General features: G+C 44.0%; 1 protein-coding gene across 3 annotated transcripts in view; it reads left to right on the top strand.

The window, feature by feature from the left end:
- Positions 1-2,080: 2,080 nt before the first annotated feature.
- CYTH3 (cytohesin 3) overlaps positions 2,081-20,257 on the top strand; it is a 65,170-nt gene continuing 46,993 nt past the window's right edge. For 2 of the 3 annotated variants that reach the window (XR_004421913.1, XM_033095678.1), the window contains exon 1: positions 2,089-2,233. Coding sequence is in view for 2 of the 3 variants with exons in the window: in XM_033095678.1 (XP_032951569.1) it covers positions 2,197-2,233 (37 nt within the window). In the remaining variant the exon portion in view is untranslated. Of the gene's footprint in view, positions 2,234-20,257 lie in introns of all 3 variants that reach the window. The other variant, XM_033095679.1, reaches the window with a different exon arrangement.

The raw sequence follows: 20,257 nt of genomic DNA, 5'->3' as shown, positions 1-20,257 counted from the left end.
AAGGAAACAGCAAATACTGTGAGAAAGGCTATAAATAGGGTTGGGCTCAAAATTTCCATTAAATAATTGTTTGTGTAATTATCTACTTAATGGCTGTATTCCTTCTAGGGCGTACGTCCCTTAAGGAGAGGGACTGACTCTATCTTTTTCATCATCATATTCCCAGCTCCTGGGATAGTGCTTGGTCTACATGTTTATTGTCTGACTGAATGATGGTAACAAGGTTTTGGATTTAACACTTGTTGTCTCGGGGTGATGTCTGCTGCATGAATCGTTTTCCTTACATTCAGTGATAAAGCTTTCAACATCTGAGTCGCCCACACATAAGCTGGACATAAAGTGAGTGCCTATCTTAGCGGATAACTAGGATTCTTAATGTTCCTATATGTAGGGGCAACCTGCCTGTGGGCAGATTAGATAACTATGCTGGTGGGATTTAAGAGATACAGCAAAACCGCTCTTTTTTTAAAGAAATCTAATTTTTCCATTAGATATGAATTCCTTTGAGTAGTGAAAGTTTTGAAATCTTCCAATTTCCCCATTCAAGTGCAGAAATGACACCCAAAGCCCGTATTCTCCCAACAGTTTTGCAGGCTTTGTCGAAAAGAATAAGCTGTGAGGATAACATAATATTCTGCTTACAAATAACTGGGCAACTGGGCTATGCTTTATTCTGATGGAAATTAGCTTAGATGGAGATCAGAGAAGCAATTTTCAGATTTAAACTTTGAGAGAAGCTCCTATGGATCACACTCTACGAAAACTAAAGAATTAGGAATTGACATCTAAAAGCATTTATAATTGATAATATCTTTGAGTTCAAAGCTCCACATACCACATTATCAAGTTCCAAGTATGTTGTCATTTTTCCTGGTAACTGATGTTATCTCCAAGATAACCAAGCGGACGGGAACAGGATCAGGAAGCCAAGTCTTAAATCTACATTCCATGATGCCCAGACCCCTTTTCAGTTGCATATTTGTCACATAAGCTGCCAAACATTTTATTTGCACCCAGAAGTGTGCTCGGTGGCTTGAGAAGTACCCGAATGCTGGGTGTTTAATTCTTGAGATTACTAGGAGATTGAATTCTTTGGAATCATCTCACAACCTTGAACAAAAAGGTGAAAATTGTCCATTTTGATAAATGACAGAACAGGTTCCTTCCCCTCAATGGGCCATTTGTAAATATAAAACAGTTGCTGGAAAATTATATTAGAGATGAATTATCTCCTCCATTACAATGTTTCCTTTTCTTTAATGCAATTTAGTTGAAGCAAAATGAACAGAAAGGCTCGGGAGGGGCCACATTCGATGCTTTGGGAGGAGTTACTGGAAGCAAGATGGGGAGAGAGAAAGGTGATTCATAGAAGATCTGGAGCAGGAGCAAGTGGAGGCCTTCTGCCCAAGAGGCGTGCGCTGAGGACCCTGGCTGTGCCCACAGGAAATTGAATTCAGAGCTCCTTCTGCATCATAATCCAGGGCAGCTGGCGGCTTCCCAAGGGAGACTGGAGCGAAACTGCAAGGGCATCTGAGGCCACACTGGCCAATCTCTGCAGAGCCCGCTGAGGGTGGGGCCCCAAGTGTGCCGGATTGGGACCTCATGATGACGTCCATTTACAAGCCTTACACTTTGTTAATTTTAAAGTGCACTCATCGCTAGGAAAGGAGCGCCTCCATTATACACCAGAAAGCTGAAGGGTTGGAATTACTCTGTAATCTCTCAGGGCCGAAGAGGGAAGGCCTGACTTTGGAAGACGTGCGCGTCTTGATCTTTTTTTCTGAGTGCACGTGCGAGGAGGATCCCTCGCCGCTGAGTTTTGTGGGGTGGACATTCCCGTGTTCCGACCCCACAGCCGTCCCCAAGCTGCTCAGAAGCGGGGGCCGGGCAGGTGTCCACGCTCGGCTGGCCGGGGAGGGTCGGCGGTCTCAGCCTGGCGGGGTAGGCTCCGCCGGGTCAGGGCGGGGCCTGAGCGCGCGGCCCCGCCCACCGCGGTCCGGGGCGGGGCCTGAGCGTCACGTGACGGCGGCGCCGAGCGCGAGCGCCCCGCCCGGCCGGAGGAGGCCCGGGCGGCGACCCGGCCCGCGCGCTGCCGGAGCCGTCCGACCGCCCGCGCGCTCGGCACTCGCGGCGCCCTCCGCCCGCGGCCCCTCGCCCGCGGGTCTCGGGCTCGCCGGCAGCGGGAGCGGCCTCAAGATGGACGAAGACGGCGGCGGCGGCGAGGGCGGCGGCGGTGAGTGTGGGAGGTGTGGCCGGCCGGGCTGGCGGCCTGGGGCGGAGGAGGGCGGTCGGGGTCTGGGGTCGGGGTCCGCCTGAGGAGACCGGGTCCGCGCAGCGCTGGTGCCCGCTGACGACCGCCGAGGCCCGCAGCGTGCAGGGCCCGGAGACCGAGGCGGGGGTCCGGGCGCCGTGGGGAGGAGGCGGGCGGCGCTGCCGCCGAGCCCGAGCGAGGGTCCGGGGCGAGGCCGGCGGCCCGTCGGCTGGGGCCGCTCGGGGCCTGGAGCCGGGGCTCGGGGTCCCTCTCCTGGGGCGGGGCACCTCGGGGGCGACCTGCCCCGCCTCCTGTCGCCGCGGGCGGCTGTGCCCTCCGGAGCCCGACCGCAGGGGGACGAGCCTCGCAGCGTCTTTTCTCGGGTGGTGGGAAGTGAGCGAACCCCCGGGAACCAGGGAGGGGAAAGTTTTGAATCGGGGATCCTCGGGGTCCGAGAGAGGCGGGTGGGGGAAGCGGGCGGAGAGGCGTGACAGTTTTGCTGGCGTGAGGTCAGAAGCGGTCAGCGAGGTCCTTGGGCGAGGAGGGCCAGCCAGCGCGCCCGTTCCGTGAACTAGGACACGTTCCCGACTCAGCAGAAAATAAGCCTCGCTCGGAGAGGACACCCGAGACCCAGCTGTCGGCCCGACGCTCCGGTCCCTGTCGCCGGGAGACTCGCACTGGCGGTCAGTTACTTAGTGGGATGCACAGTGCTTTTGTGTCACGCCGCGAATTCTGACTTTCAAACAGAATAACGTGTCTGTGTGTATGGAGTGGGTCGTGTGTGGAAAGCAAAGGGTTAACACCCCTAGTTTTACTGCAACACCCGAAGTGGAGGTTCTCCCTACTTTGACGACCTCCTTTCTGCTGACGGACCGAGTCATCCCCACCCCTGGTAATAAGGGAGCGTTCTGAAAAAAAATCTTAATTACAGGCTGCGGGAGCCGCTGCCGCATTCTGCACGCTCCGGATCAAGTCCTCGGTGAATCAAGGTGCCTCGTAGCATTTAAGTGCTGCTCACGGGGAGTGTTTGTGCCCCAAGAAGCGACGCGGCTGTGATGGTGGGAAGTTGGCAGCAGGGGTGGCATTTGGCGACTTCAGTTCTCATAGTGAAAGGGAGGGGTCGCCCTGTGGCTCGAGTGGGTGTGGTGTTTGTGAAAGAAAGTGCTGTGGAAAGAAGGAGCCCAGTTGCAAACCCTCCCACAAGCCAGGCTGGCTGTCTGGAGACGAAGTCCTGGACTCTAAATGCCTTGCTTCCTGCGTCTCCCAATTTGGGTACCAACAGGCAGAGCAGTTTTTCCTTTTTAGAAAATAAAGACACAGACCTGTAATAGTTAAGCGTTTGCCATTTACAGTCAAGGTAGCCAGCTGGTTTGGCGATTTTGTCTGGAAGGTGTTTCTGAGTTAAGGACTATAGAAAGCTTGAAGGTAAAAGTAGGTTTAAAGATTAAGAAAAGGAAGCCAGTGTGCCTCAGCAGTTTATAGGTCTTGAGGACTATAACAAAGGATGGTATTAAGTATCAAAGTCTTTAGACTTTCTTTGGGCTCTTAATATCTCCTCTGGGAATACAGCCTTCAAGTTCAAAAAAAAATATATCATGCGTGAAGATGTGCATTACCCTGTAATAGTAGAAAATTGGAAACAGCAGTGCTTAGTAGGAGATTGGTGAGGTAAATTATGGGAAGCTTATTGGACGAATTGTTTTATGACCATTACAAATAAGCAGTTTTGGGCCGGCCCGGTGGCTCAGGTGGTTGGAGCTCCATGCTCCTAACTCCAAAGGCTGCTGGTTCGAGTCCCACATGGGCCAGTGGGCTCTCAGCCACAAGGTTGCCAGTTCAATTCCTCGAGTCCTGCAAGGGATGGTGGGCTGTGCCCCCTGCAACTTGCAACGGCAACTGGACCTGGAGCTGAGCTGTGCCCTCCACAACTAAGACTGAAAGGACAACAACTTGAAGCTGAATGGCACCCTCCACAACTAAGATTGAAAGGACAACAACTTGACTTGAAAAACAGGCCTGGAAGTACACACTGTTCCCCAATAAAGTCCTGTTCCCCTTCCCCAATAAAATCTTTAAAAAAAAAATAAGCAGTTGTATACATCATGGTCTAAACAATGAAAAAACTGGTGATACCATGTTTCCCCGAAAATAAGACCTAACCAGAAAATAAGCCCCAGCATGATTTTTTCAGGATGACAGCCCCTGAACATAAGCAAGAATATAAGACCCGGTCTTATTTTCGGGGAAACATGATACTGTGGATGTTTTATTTTCTTAGTTTTTATATTTTCCAAGTTTCTGGAATGAGGTGTATTACTTCCACTTTTGAACAAAAAAAGTATTAAAATTTTACTCTGCAGTAGGAAAGGAGAATGATTGTTGTAATGTATGATTTAATTCACTTCACTGGAACAGTCAATGATGACGGATGTTGATCGATTGTCTGTCTACTACGACCCCAGGCAGCATGCTAGGTGCTGGAAAACGGTGTCAAACCTTTACTGATATGGTTTATTAAGATCTTTCTTTCTTGCATTATGGAAGACACTTAAAAATATGTTTGGCAATCTTAGAATGAGTATATTTTTGAAACAGTGAAAATCTTAAAACTTTGAAATAAGAATCATTATTCATTGATTATTGTATAAATTTGGTGTGCTTATATTTGGAGATTTTGAAGTTAACTTACCTCTTTACAGTTCTTTAGTTATTACTACTATTTATATTTCTAAACAATGCTTTGCTTTAAAATTCACGTTTTTAAAAATAAAGTTCGGCCCTTGGGAAGAGAATAATTTCAGTTGCCAGTCATTTGTCAGCCAATTGTAAAACATAATTTTTTGGGGGTATATTTTCAGTACAGTACAAAACTGAACTGTATATGGGGAAGTCAGTTTTAGCTTGTTTACAAGAGAGGGTAGGTAATCTACTCAAACAGTTACGGCAGGGGTGAAAGATAATTTCAAACCTCTTTTTTTGCTAATGTGCTGATTGGGTTAAAAGACTTTAAAAAGTTCCTGCTTGCTGTTTTTATAATTTAAATTTTTGTCCAGGGCATTATTATTTGTTCTTTCAATGTAAGATAAGGAGAGAGGATGGTGATATGAATGGTTGGAAGGCAGTTCTAAGGAGGAACAAGTGGGGGGCACAAGATTACAAGAACACATTGTTACTTGCAATGTGTGCAGAGTGTAGTTAAGGTAGTTTTAATTCCTTTGGGGCTTTGTTGCCATTCAGTTTTTCTAAAACAGTCCTTTAGAGACGTCTCTACTTGGCAGGTGACTGGCTACTTTGGCCCCGGGCCACTGTCAATGCTCCGTTTGGGAATCTGTCTGATGTCCCCAACTGGAACCTCTGTGGCATATGAGGTGAATAACTTGACTGGCTTTCCCTTCCCTACTCCATCCCCATCTGCCCGCTCCCGTCTGTGTAGACGAGGGTTAAGTCTTTACTTCACATGAAAATTGCTCAGCCTTACTCAGTAAAATATAAATGACGACCCACTTGAGACCCTGGGTTTCGCCTATTAGGCGAGCGATAACCCCTTCTTCTGGAACCGCCTATTGGCAATGGGGGTGTAAATCGGTCACAGCTCTCCAGGCAGCACGAGCCTGTGTCTTGTTGGCTCAGATCCATTGTCGCTTGCCCTTCTCCTGCAGAGGGACTCACCCTGCAGGAACGTTCCCCAGACCCTTGGGTCAGCTCGCTTGGGGTAGGTTTGGCCAATGGGTGCCACTAGTTGGAAATTGGGTGGCAGGAGGAAGAGAGAAACCAGATTCTCTGTCCTCTCATTCTGCCTCAGTGTCTCGGGCAGTTTCCTGGTCTTTTGGCTCCAGCTCCTGCCCGCTGACCAAGCCCCGTGAGCTTTGGAAATACCTTTTCCCTATGGCCCTGCAGTTTAGAGGTAGTAACAGTGTCTTTTGCTCTGGGTTGTCGTACCATTTCCTGTTTGACTTCTCAGCTCTTCCATCGTATGTGTAACCAGTTCCTTATATGAAATTCCCACTATTTCAACTTCTTAGCGGACTTCTGTTTCTCGGGATGGGCCCCAATACATACAGGGGCTCTGGGCAGCACCTTTTAACATTACAAGTGTGTGAATCCTCTGACCCAAAACCATTTCTAGGAGTTTAACCTGCAGATATATTTGTGTCATTTGTGAAATACCAGAGGTATGAGATTTTTCACAGCTTTGTTTATAATAGTGAGACGTGGACAATAACCCGTGTCCGTCCACGGGAGACTCGTAAGATAATCTTACTGTGGCCAAATGGTGAGTGAAGTTGTAGAAAGGAACCAGGAAGCTTTCTGTGAATTGGTATGGAAAGACCTCCAAAATATTTTACTAAGTTACAAAAGCAAAATGTAGGAAAATGTGCATTGTATGGTATCATTTCTGTTTTTTAAAAAAGAAAGGAAGTGCTTGCAGGGGCATGAAAGTTCTGGGGAAGGCTCACCAAGGAGCTAATGACAATGGTTACCTGTGTGGGGGGTGGTAAGGAACTGAGCCATGGGGAAGGTAGGTGCAAAGGGAACTTTCCGTTAGGTATGTGCCTTTTTATTTTCTGAAATTAAGAAAAGTTGAAGTCTGTCTTCACCTTTTCCAAGATGGGAATACAGTTTTATGGAACAGGAATATGCTGGTAAGAAAACACACTTTTTGACAGAATTTTTATATGTTAAATAACACAATTAATATCAAATGTAGAAAGTTATAAAATACATTGCCTGTTTTTGCAGTCTGTGCATAGAAATTAACAACTACATTCTTTTGATTGTTTAAAAAAGTGACACGGAGGTGCTTTTATAGTGTGCTTAGAGTGTCGTCTTTTCCAGAACATGTGTTTATTCAACAAGTATTGATAGCATCCCTGCCAAATGCCGGGTCCTGTGCTTGGCACACAAGGGTGAATTGTGAATAAGGCAGGTGAATTTCCTGTGTTGGTGGAGCTTGTGTTTAGATGGGAGACAGACAAAAAAAGGGAAACAGGTATGTCAAATAATTGCGAATTATGCTAAGTGTTAAAGAAAACCAGGGGGTGGGGGAGGGGGAAGGGTGGGTGGGCTTGGGGCGGGAGAGCTGTCAGTACTGCCTGGTGGCCAGGGAAGGCCCCCCCCCCCCCCGGAGGAAATGCTCTTTCAGCTGCCACCTGAAGTGGACAGCACAGAGGGACGGGCCCTGGGCTGCGTGGAGCAGAGTGCGCCCAGAGGACTGAAAGAAGCTTTGTGTGGCCCAGACAGAGAAGGAAGGGGGAGAGGGCCCTGGGCCATACCAGGCAGTTTCAGTGAGGGAGGGGTGCACATTTTATTCTGAGTGAGGAAGAACTTTAAACAGGGGAATGACATTTGATTTACGTTTCAATAATTTTAGCTAGTATTTACCTAATGCTCTCCGTGTTGGGTTCTGTCCTGTGCCATTTACATGTCTTAACCTATTTACTCTTCAAAATAACTCTCTTAGGTATGTAATATTTTCGCCATTTACAGGTGAAAATGGAAAACAGGCACAGGGAAGCTAAGTGACTTGTGGCAAATTTCACAGCTAGTTGGTGGTAGAGCTGAAATTTGAACCCAGGCGTTCTGGCTTCAGAGGCCATATTCTTAACCACTGTACCCCATGCCTTTCTAAGAAGAGGGTTCTTGGCTGCTGAGTAGAGAATGGATTACAGGAGAGGGAGAGAGGACATGGGGACACCGATGAGGAGGCTGCTGCAGGGGGTCAGCTGAGAGTTCTAGTGGCGTGGATTGGTGGCAGTGGCAAAGTGAGGGAAAGATTATTCCTATGACAAATCTATATAAAGACAGAAAAGTACAGAAAACAACGAAACACTCATGTCCCCATTATTCAGAATTAATACAATAGTTCATATTCCGTCACCTTTTTTAGGTCTTTAAGGAAATGCATCCAAAGCATTGTAGCTAAGTCCCCATCTCAGCCTATGGCGGCACCGTTCTTGTGGTGCTCAGGCCAGAATTTGGGTGCCATCGTTCACTTCTGTCTTCGCCTTCTGCCGTTCTCCCTGCTGTCGGCCTCATCACCGCAGCAGCCAGAGTGGTCCCTTTGCAACATAGATCATGTCCCTCCTCTCTCAGGGTCTGGACCGTCCTCAGAATCCTTCCTTCGTCCTGATCCTTCCCACTGACCTCGCCGTGGTCCAGTGGCCCCCCAGTGTAGGGCCCACATGCTCTAGCTCAGGCTGCAGCGTTTTCTATGAAAGGGCTGGACAGCAAGTATTTTCGACTTTGTTGTTCACGTGCGGTCTGTCACAAATTCTTTTTTATAACCTTTTAAAAACATAAATACCGTTCTTACCTTGGGGGCTGTCCTCGGCCTCTGCTCTCGTCCCCTGCTATCTCGCTGACATTTCCATCGTTCTCGTCACCAGTTCCGCGAACTTACCAAGCACACCCTTGCCTCAGTGCCTTTGCACTTGCTAGTCCCACAGCTGCTTCCCCTTCAGTGTCTGCAGGTCGCACTTGCTTACCTCATTCAGGTTTCTGTTCCGGTGTCTCCTTACCACGGAGGTCTTCCTTGACCAACCTGTCTAAAATAGCCTCCATTGTCACTCTTTCCCTTTTCCCAGCTTTATTTTTCTCTGAGCACTTACCACCCCTTATTACATATTTTGTTCATTGTTTGTTTCTTCTCTCTTAGAATGTAAGTTCTTTGAAAGCAGGAATATTGTCTGCTGTTATTCACTGCTATACTTCCAAGGCCTGGGACATAGTGCATAGCAGGCTTTCAGTAAATATTTGTTAATACATACTGAATGACGCTGAAGTCACCTTTGTCTAGCAATTTCTGGTCCAAGTCCCTCCCTTCCTTTTGTATTTCCTAAAGGCAACCATTATGAATTTAATGTGGTCCTCTAGTATTTTTCATACTTTAACATATATGTGTGTGTCCATAAACAATATATAGGTCTCTTTTGGGTTTGCTTTAAAAAAATGATAAAAATGGTATACTGTATGTAATGTTCTGCTGCTCACATTTGAGATTATTGAGATTATGATAACATTATGTTATTATAAATAGGCCCTGTTTATTTCTTGTAATTGCTGTAACATTTTATTTACCTTGTCCTGTTGGACTTTTGTGTTGATTATACATTGTAACTACAAACAATCCTGAGGTGAACTCCTTAGGCTTGTTTCCTTTTACAAATGTATGGGAGTTTTTCTGAGTATATCTCTAGGATGGCATTGTGGGTGACAGGTTGGCTTTTGGTTTCCCTAAATACTGCCAGATTGCTTTCTTACCAGGAGCAAGCTCAGCATTCTAGGCAAATTTGGGCACTTGTCTTCATGAGGAAGAAATGATGTATTGTTTTAATTTGCATTGCTTTATAAGTGATGAGGTGTGTTTTTGGAGAATCAAATGAACCTGACAGCTTGGTGGTTAGAGGTGAAGGAACTGTAGGAATCGAAGATGACTTCTAGGTTTCTGGCTTGTGTGACTATGAAGGAGGGGCTAGAAGAACACCATCAGGAGGGTCCATTTATTTATTTTTTATCAAAAGTGTCATTATGTCACCCTTACTTTTGAGGATATTTTCTCTGGGTGTACAATTGTAGGTTATCAAGTTAATTTCTTATGGTGCTTTGACATGTCATTTGACATGTCTTCTGTCCTTCATTGCTTCTGTTGAGAAATCAGCTCTATGTCTTGTTCTTTTGAAGGTATTGTCTTTGACTACTTTTAAGAGTGTTGTCTTTGCCTTTGGTTTTCGGCTATGCTAATATGATGTGTCCAGATATGGTTTTCTTTGGTTCTACCTTGCTTGGGATTGGTGGTGTGTCTCTTTTTGGTAGTACCATGTCAAGACTTGATCTTACATTAGATTTGGAGAATTCTTGGTCATTATCTCTTCATTCATCACTTTGGCTGCATTTCCTCTCTCTTCTTCTCAAACTCTACCTTTTCGTCATGTCCTATATGTCTCTCAGACTTTTCTGTGTTCTTCATTCTTTTCAGCTTTTCTTGCTTCTCTCTATATTTTCTTCTGACCTATATTCCAGTATATTAATCCTTTCTTCAGCTCTGTCTAATCTGCTATTATATTCAATTCATCTATTGAGTTCTTAGTTATTGCCTTTTTCAGTTTTCATGATTCTTATTTTTTAGATTCCAACTTGCTGCTGAAAATTTTCATCTTGTCAACTAATTTATTAATCACAGATATTGTAACTTTAATATTTGGATATCCCATGAGTATGTTATCTGTTTTACCATAGGTTTTCAATCATGTGGTCTTGACTTTAGATTGCTTGTTAAGCTTTAATTAAATTGTAGACAATATGTATGAAAAAATTGTAGTGATAATTTGAGACTCTGGCTATCTTCCTCAAGAGAGGCTTCTGGCAGGCAGTTTAAAGTAGGGAAATGTCATTTTAAAATTGTGAGGATTGTTTTATTTCTGGTTTACCCTTCTCCTAGGATATAGCTCTTTGGTGGTCCCAGCTGAAAGCCTGGCATGTTACCAGGGCCGCTTCTACTTGGCAGCCCCCCAACCTTAAGTTTTGTCCCCCCAGTCTCCTAAGATAACTGGAGATCTGCTGGCCTTCTCAGATTCTCAGCCACTTGTTTCTGTTAGTTTTTTGTCCTTTCAGCTTCTGCTGTGAATTGGCAAATGTCTCAAGGAGAAAAGTGGTTTAGAATTTGGGGCTCACCTCTCTGCACTTGTCTCTCTGGGATCTTGGCCTCCTGAGTCCTCGTGGCATTGGTAGCTAAGAATGTCAAACAGTTGTGTTTTATAATTTGTTCAGCTTTTGAAGTTGTTCTTGACAGAAGGGTTGGTCTGCAACAAACTAGTCAGCTTTTCCTGGAAGTGGAATCTCAGGAGTTCAGTTTTGATATTTAAAATTGGACTTATTTGTGAGAGATCCTGGTGGAGATGGTAGGAAAGCAATAGCTGTGTTGAGTCTGCTACTTAGGAAGACTCTAATGTATTTTTATTCATGGGAATGGATGAATAATTTCACTTAGGGAACAGAGCTGAGAGAAAGGAGAAAAATCCCAGGACTGACAACAACCCAGTAAAGGAGATGAGAAACAGTAACCACTCAGTAGAGGAGACATTGAAGTTTGTGTGTCTTGCAGACATTAAGGGAGGAGGAGAGGTAGGTTAAAATGAGGATCGAGAAGTGTCTACTGGGGTTGGAGACTTAAACATACAAAAAACAAAAACAACCTGGCAAGCTAGACTGGAGTGGGCTAAAGAGAAAATGGGGAGGGGGTGTTCCTTGCAGAAGGAAAAGCATGGCCATGGCCCTTGAATGGAAGGTTGCCATGTTACGAGACTAGAGGCAAAGCCAGACTGGTGAGGACTTAGTAAGGGAAGGTAACGAAACATTTCTCAGTAAATTAGTTTGATAGAGAACCAACAACAATTCCTGTCAGGTGAGTGAGGGGTAGTAATGCTGTTTGCATGCTCACTCTCAGTGTAAATAACTTTGGGAGAGAGAGATTAGTTTTCAAGTGATTGGCAGATCCTTTGGAAAGCAGGTTTATCAATTTGTAATATAGGAGTATAGAAACTTTCCAAGTGAAATGAAATGAAAAAATAGGTTTTGTCACATTATCCTAAAAGCTGCTTAAAATATAATAGTATTTTGAAGTTGGGGGGAAAAGAATAAATCATTTAAATGAGAGTAGGAAATACATGACTCTCCATCCTGATTTTTGGAGTTAAACTTATAAACATTTTATAGTTTATAGTTAGTGTCAGTTCCCCAAATGACGTGACAGAATAGACATAAGATTCTGTAGTGTCTTATTTGGTTGGAGATAGTTCAGCAGGCGCTTACTTTGCATTAATATCTTTCAGCATTATGTCAATATTGGAAAAGACTCACCTGAGTCAATTTAGTTGGCTAAGAAGAGTTTGTAATTTACTTTCACAGAGCAAATTTACTTTTAGCTGACGTAGTTTTCAATAAGTCACCAGAAGCACTGTTCAAATAGGAGAAAATGAATTCCTATCTGAAACTCTCAGCAGAATTCTTTTCTCTCTCTTTCTTCCTTTCTTCCTTTCTTTCTTTCATTTTTTTTTCTATTTTCAGTTACTGTACTCTTCTTTTTGAAAAAGCTTATTCCTGTAATTAATAAATAAAAACATTAGTTTGCTATAAAACTGGACATTTTAATGATGACCGAAAAGTACTTCCCAATATCTAGGTAATTAGTGATTTTTTTTGTTTTTCAGTTTTCATCCAGATGTTTGGCAACTTGTAGATACAGCCTTACTGCAATTTTCAAATCCACTTTCATGGGAACATATAATATTCTCCGTTTATTTTGGACAGCAGAGCTTCCTTTTTCTGTGGACAGATACACATGAAACACATGCTCTTCGAGCAGAGTTTGTGGTCCTCTGAGAATTCTCTGGAGGAGGAAATGGGTTGACCTATTTGGTTGCTATGAAGTAAAAACAATCTTGTTTTCATTTTGTAGTGAACATCTGGGTTGCATTTATTATTTTACATTCTGGAGGTTCTTTGAAACCACAGTTTGATACTGCGAGGATTCATTAAAGCAGTAACTATTCAGCTCTTTCTATCGTCAATTTAAGTGCTAGGGTGACTGAGGTTTTTAAAAATATCAAAATTTTCTTTCTATAAAATGACGTTTATTTATTTTTTATTTATTTTTATTTTTTCATGTTTTAAAAGATTTTATTGGGAAAGGAAAACAGGACTTTATTGGGGAACAGTGTGTACTTCCAGGACTTTTTCCAAGTCAAGTTGTTGTCCTTTCAGTCTTAGTTGTGGAGGGTGCAGCTCAGCTCCAGGTCCAGTTGCCATTGATAGTTGCAGGGGGCGCAGCCCACCATCCCTTGCAGGAATCGAACCTGCAACCTTGTGGTTGAGAGGATGCGCTCCAACCAGCTGAGCCATCTGGGAGTTCAGCGGCAGCTCATTGACTTTATTCTAGTTGTGGAAGGCGCAGCTTGCTGGCCCATGTGGGAATCGAACCGACAGCCCCATTGCCCAGAGCTGGGGCTCTAACCGACTGAGCCACCCATCCGCCCCTAAAATGTGACATTTAAATAATAGCTGTTGTTTTAAACCATAAAACAGGATCTAGGTGTTTTGGGGCAAGGATCAGTTAACCAGCATATTCTCTGCTGCCGGTTGCTGTGCAGTCTGTGGCCATTGTCATGGCAGTGTTGGACTCTGTGTGGCAGACACTGTTGGTCCCCGACTACAAATCCATCCCCCTTTCTTCCTTGTAAAGAACCCTGATATGTTCAGATGTCTACTGATAGGGAAGGGGACCTTATCACCACAAGGGAGTGAATCTTCAGTGTAAACCAGGCAAGCTCATCTCTTTTTCCTTATCACTGATCAGAGGAGGCGCACGTAACCTAGGTCTGGCCAGTGAGCTGTGAAGGGCAGCTGGCCGGGGCACTTCTTAGAAAGGTGTCTTCCTTCTTAGAACAATAAACAAGGAAGAAACAGTTCCTTTCCTTATGCTGGACTTCTCAGACCTGGTTGGGCAGCAGCTTGCATTCCTGATGTCCCTTAAGTCCGTCCAGTTCCAAGCCCGTACACTGAGGGTGACCAGCTGGCCCCTGGATAATGTGGTTGAGTTGCTGGATATCACTCACCCAGGAACCTCCCTGTCTCCCACTTCCTGTTGTGCTGGACAATAAATACCTCCTTGTTTACATGGCTGGGTAGAGATTTGCTGTAACTAGGAGTCAAGCCATCTTGCCTGAGACGGGCTGTAGCAGCAGGCAGGTTCTGTCCTCATTCTCTCTTCTCTCTTCCATAAGTATTCATTAAGCATGTATAGCTACTTATCACTTTAAGAACTGAGCTAGGTTATATTTTATTTTTGAAATTAACACTTTCCTCTACTTTTAATGAAACTGAATATATTTTCATATGCTTACAAATCTGTGAATAGTTTCATTTGGCAATTTCTTAGGATTACGTTTACCACGAATATTTTCAGAAATGCAGTAATTGAAAGTGGCAGACATTGGCCTTTTTCATGTTCTGTTAGAAGACAGGACTTCCTTTTAGTTTTTAGCAGAGAGGAAATAAAATGATCAAGGACATTTTCCCCCCCCAAGTTTCAATAATTAGATTAAAATTTTTTTGAATTGAGACAGAAATGAATTCGTTTTTGTTTGTGTGAGAGTATGGGAAATCTGGATGGCGTTGGTGATTTTCAAATGTGTGGCCTGTTCACACGGTGAGGCTGCGTTTCCCGAGTGTGGGAGGACAGTGATGGTGGATTTGGACTCAGTACATGACCACACTCCTGAGAGCATGAAACATCCTGGGAATAAAATGATGCCTGTCATTGGCTTGTGTAAAAAGAATCTCATTAATATTGGATAAGTATTCTAAAATGTTACATTTTCTGGGAATCACAGAATATCTGCTGTGGATTCCCCGAAGTAACGTGTTGATAAAACTTAACTTTTTCATTGAAAGTAGTGGTTATTTTAAAGCTGTATAGTAGTCAAATGGTTGCCATGCTGTGTGTATTGTTATGAAAGAAAGTTCGATGCCTCCTTCCTTCCTGTGGTCAGACTGGTCTTTAAGTGCTCACAGTGTTGGTAGACCGTCTCCTGTTGGGTCCCCCCGGTGTCCAACAGACCCGGGAGCAGAGCCCAGTGCGTGTGTGTCCCACGCTCGTTTGGCAGCCCTGGTGGTAGTGCTTCTGTCTCACAGATGCCCAGTAATTTGGCTGGACATGCAGAACATGACTAATGTTATTTTTTAAGTCTGGAAAGAACATAAACTGAGATATTTCCCCTGGGTTCTGCTGCTATTAGTGCTTAGACATTTGGTTGTAGGATTTAAGTCTCTGGTCCTTCCACACCGCCTCCACCCTCTTTCCCTCCAGCACAGAGGAGTCTGGGACCCTCCCTTTTTGCCTGTTTTCCTGTCAAGTATTACAGTCCTGGCAGAGAGAAGACTATTCTGCATGTAGAGATAATAAAGACTATTTCAGCAGTGTTCTGTCTGTCTCTGTATTAGACTTTTTAGTTCCCTTTTCCATTTTACCTGAAGATTTGAGAGAAAAGTCTGTCCTAGGCCTTGAGGCTGCCTGCGATTAGTGGGGTACAGGCCTGCCCAGGAGTGCCAAGATGGGGAGCGCCCCGGGCCCCTGCACGGAGCCGCTGGCCGCCGGCTGCCTCCCTTTGCAGGGGATCTCCAGAACTGTTCTAGTCCCTTCAGCAATCACAGAGCATGTGAGATTGGTGACTGGGAATTTCAGGAACATATTTGAGAGGAGAGCAATTTCCTTAATTAAAGTTGTAAAATTACTGACAGTCAGGGCCAGTCCAACTTTCATTGGTGAAAAAGATTAAAGGCCAAGCATGGGGTGGTAATGCTAATCCAGCCTCTTCCCCAGGTGCTGGAGAGGGAGCCTGTCTTTTAGTGTGACCGTTAATTTTATGAGACTGTTTCTGCATGTTTTATTGAAGCTCTTTTTCCCCTAATTTCCCTAGACATGCCCCCCCCTCCACCCTAGACTGTTCCTTTCATCCGTTCACTGGAATCTGAAAGCATGGATTCCTCGAAGCACAAGGCACGGGGGTGGGCTGCCTGCCTTGTCCGCGGCCAGTGCTTCTCATGGCTAACTTGGTTGGGATGAGTCATGCCAGAGATAAGCACATGGCCGTTCCTTCCCAAGTAATCTTAGTCCTGTGGGATTGGGGGGGCCCCCTGCCCCCTTGTGGTCTGTTTATGGGAATACAGACTTCAGAATTTCAGCCATTGAAGGATATTTCAGATAATTCCCCCAGTTCAAGGCAGAAAGCAGTCCACTGTAATGCTGATGGTTTGTTCTGAGAATCTGTGTCTCTGTGTCTACTTTACGTAAGTTGTTTAAATATCTGACCTGACGGTTGTTTGCTGTTGACATCTTTTTCAGTAAATACCTGCAGCTCGGGCACTTCCCGCCTTGAGTCATGGTGGACGTTAATGAATCTCCTTAAGTGTCAGTCTTGTTGTATGGAACATGGACATTAAAAACCCAAGTGAAATTGTTTGATGAAGAACTTATCAAAAATCCCAAACAACTAGTAGGCAGTTAAAACTGTCTGTCATCAACATACCGGCCTTTTCCCACGTTTGTGTACTAAGCAGAGTGACTTGTTTTGGGTTTAGGAAGAACTGAAGATCAGCAATATGATTATTGAACCTTTTCTCCCGCAACTGTGTATTTTGAACATTTTCAAATCTGCAGAAAAATGGAAAGACTAGTGCAACGAATACCCATAATATTTCACCTAAATTCACCAACTGTTAATATTTTGCCACATTTGCTTTATCTGTCTCCAGTATATACTACACCTTTTTCTTTGGCTGAACCATTTGAAAGTAAGTTACATACATCATAACAGTTTATCACTAAGTACATCCTATCCACCTCCTGAGGGTGTTCTCCTACGTAACTACAGCCATTACCATACTTAGGAAAACTAACTAACCCATAAGACCGGTTCACATTCTGTCCAGATTCTGCTTTCCCCAGTTCTCAAAGTGTCTCCTGTAACAACTTTTATTGCCTAGCCAGACACTAATCAGGGTTTACACCTGTATTTAGTTATGTCCCCTTAGTCTTTTAAAAAAATTTTTTTGTGGCGACGGTGACTTTTTCGGAGTCCAGGCCGGTTACCTAATATCATTACATACTATTTGCATCCTATAGTCTAGATTACATGTATAAACAGAAGAGAGAAGTACTTTGGTTTCTTTACTATCATTTTTTATTTTTATAAATATGTTAAAATCGTCTATTTGATTCAAGGTCAAAGTCACCTTCATTTTTCTTGTTCTTTGGTAAATGTGAATTAGATTGGTAACCAAAAGGAGTTACTAAATGGCTCAGATGTCAGTGGAATATGTGCGTGGGTGAACTTGGAACAGATACACACAGTGGTTTGTTAGTCCTACCCCCATATGGAGGTGATTAGTTATCTGGCTTAACATAGTAAGGATTTTATTTTCATACTTGGCCATGGCTTTATAAAGAAATGAACTTTAGAATTGGAACATTTAGTTAGACAAACTATATTTACATAATACAAAAGAGATGCTTTTGCTGTCAGATCCTTGGATGAAGAACAAACCTTAAATCTCTCAGGAACGGGTCTTTCTTCTTCCCTCACTCAGTGCTTTCCTATTGGCTTTAAACATTTTTCAACTTCAGCTGCAGCTGAGACGAATACAGAATCCAGCTGTAACTTTTTTGTTTTTGTTAGTATTTCCGGTGATGGTCATAGCAAACTCATTGTATGAAAATTCAATAAAGGAAAGGGCAGGGTGGGAAAAAAATGACACTCTATAAAAGTATTCGAGAAACAGCAGCGGGATCTAGGAGCCTCCCTCTCAGATGACTGATTTAGATTCCCCCCTGAAGGACTCATTTTGTTTGTGACTAGTTTTGTGGGCGTTTTGGTTTTTCCCTTTTAATCATATTGTGTATATAACCATGTAACCAGAGCGTATACCTGAGGCTGATGTATGGCTTTCAGTGGGAAGCAGAAAATAGTCACAGAACCCAGAGGACCTAACCCTCCTAATACAGGACTCCTCCGAATATCCTTCACATTTGCATAGCGGTGGCAGTGACCTGTGAAGGGAGCCGAGCTCTCTTTTCTTAGATCTGTTCAGTAGTGCTCAGATTTATGCATTTACCAGCGAACAAGTAAGTACAGAGTCAGCAGTTCAATCAAATTAAATTTCACATTTGCAGTCAGTCTGCTTCATGTCATTGCTATAAAAGTGTCGCATCTTTGATCAACTCTGTCTTATGAGGACCAAGTTCATATCATCACCCTCCAGCAGAAGATGGATTATGTGCTTCAAAATAGTTTTTGCAATAAATGTAATTATCATAAGACCAGTGATTTTTCACATACTTGTGTGTCTTGAACATTTTGTTTTTCTTTTTTTATGTTGAGGTCAGATGTCTCAGATTGCTTCTAATTGTAGCCAGACATCCTGTTTGGGGGCTATTTGAGAGCAGCTCTGCCTGTGAGAACCCGTGCGCTTCTGTAGTGACCTTCCGAGTTGTTCTTCTTAGGTTGGATTTTATGGACAGGTTTCCCTGAAATCCCATGCTCTAGTTTTAGATGGTCTCTTCACCTTTCTGTGGTTCAGGGTGTCAGTAATAAAGGTATTTAGTATTCACAAAAATATTGTTCATTGTCCTAAAGCTATTTAAACTATAGGAAAAGTAAACCAGTGACACTTGAGTGGATATAATACATGAGTACCACTGAACAAATTTAAGAGAACTTTGTTCTCTTTCACGGATCATTGCTATATTTGTACCAGCGTGAATGATATTTTGAAGAATCCTTGAGGGTTTTATACTAGGATGGTTCAGTCTCCTGGGTTCTCATAAGTTACTATTTTCTGCCTCCCGTTGAAAGAAACATTTTTGTAACCCTTGGAGAAACTCCTTAAATGTCTCCTCTACCTCTCTCCTGCTCCATTTTCACTCACAGGTATTTTCTTTCTTTCTTTCTTTCTTTCTTTCTTTCTTTTTTTCTTTTTTTTTTTTTTTAGCTTAAGAACAGTCTGGTAGCTTCTTAGATTTATACATGATTGATTTGCTGCTCCATATGGTATCAGACCCTTGTACTCTTCAAAAATTGTTTCATCTGCTGTTATTACAGGAATGAGGGATTGTGAACCTTGAGTCTGATGTGGTAATGAAATACCTATTTAAAAAAAATTAAACTATAATTAACATAGCATAATAGTCACCCCTTGAAAGTACACAATTCAGTGGCTTTTAGTATGTTCATAAAGTTGTGTAACCGTCACCACAACCTAACATTTGAACATTTTCATTACCTCCAAAAGAAACCCTGTCCCAATTACTAGCAGTCATTCTCCCCAGCCCCTGGCAACTGCTAATCTTTCTATCTTGATGCATTTGCCTATTCTGAACATTTCATGTAAATGGCATCATAGAATGTGTGGCCTTTGTGTCTGATTTCTTTCCCTTGGCAGGTTCGTCCACGTAGTAGCATGATTCAGTTTTCCAGGTTCATCCACATTGTAACATGATTCAGTAGAAGGTACCTCTGCTTTTCTTGTGGGTGGACTTGAGACTTGGGTTGGTTTTAGATAGAGAGGTTTTGCTCACCTCTGTCACATACATGGCTGCATCTGTGGCTTGTGGGCTGTCTCGAAGGTGGTTAGGTTTGCCTGTGTGTTCTTCCCACTGAGAAAATTGAAGTTTATTTCCAGCCTCAGTATTCAGAGGACTGGCTCGAATTCTTGTTGTCATAATCCCTTAATTTATAATGTCAGGCACCGTTGCACCCAGAGCAGAACCATCTCTGAAGACCAATGTGTGGGTTTGAGAAACTGAGTTTCCCCGGGAGCTGCACTGAAGTCTGTTAACAGAAGCATGAAGGATCGACTCACGAGGCTTTGCCAGTGGGGGCCCAGTGCTGGGCGGCTGAGACCAGGCTGCCATCCTGCGTTCAGCCCAAAATCCCCCAACTGATAGGGAGCTCCTGGCGGCGGGGACAGGAAGGGGCCTGGAGTAGACGAGAGTTTTACAGACTTTTGGAAGAAACGAGAAATTGGATAGTTGTAAACAGATAAAGCAGAATGAAGCTTTGGAGTGAGCGGGAGCTCCTGGCAGCCCCCCAGAGGCCCTGCTCAGAGCAGGAGATTCCAACTCAGCTGCAAGGACACCGCCTGTTCTCCTCTCCCTCGGTTTTGAAGCAGACAGTTGATAGCATTTTACCTGTAGGCAGGTATTTCTTTACAGAGATGGAATTCTCCACCTGGATAGCATTGGGGCTCCATGGGTGTGTACCAGAACCCTAAGTAAAGCTTTTTCTCTTCTGTCTTATGGGGCTTTTCAGCCCAAAGGCTTTTCATCCTAAGTGAAGCCTGGTAGTGGAGAGCCTTAGCTCATGGAATAGAACACAATGAACCTTCCCATTCAAGAGGGAAATCTACTGAGAAAAGGTTCCCACAGACAACACCAGAACAAGCCACATAGCTGGC

The sequence above is a fragment of the Rhinolophus ferrumequinum genome, chromosome 24 (genome assembly GCF_004115265.2).
Source record: "Rhinolophus ferrumequinum isolate MPI-CBG mRhiFer1 chromosome 24, mRhiFer1_v1.p, whole genome shotgun sequence".
NCBI classification, from domain to species: Eukaryota; Metazoa; Chordata; class Mammalia; order Chiroptera; family Rhinolophidae; genus Rhinolophus; species Rhinolophus ferrumequinum.
The sequence above is the reverse complement of the archived record's forward strand: the minus strand, read 5'-3'. Positions and strand labels throughout refer to the sequence as shown.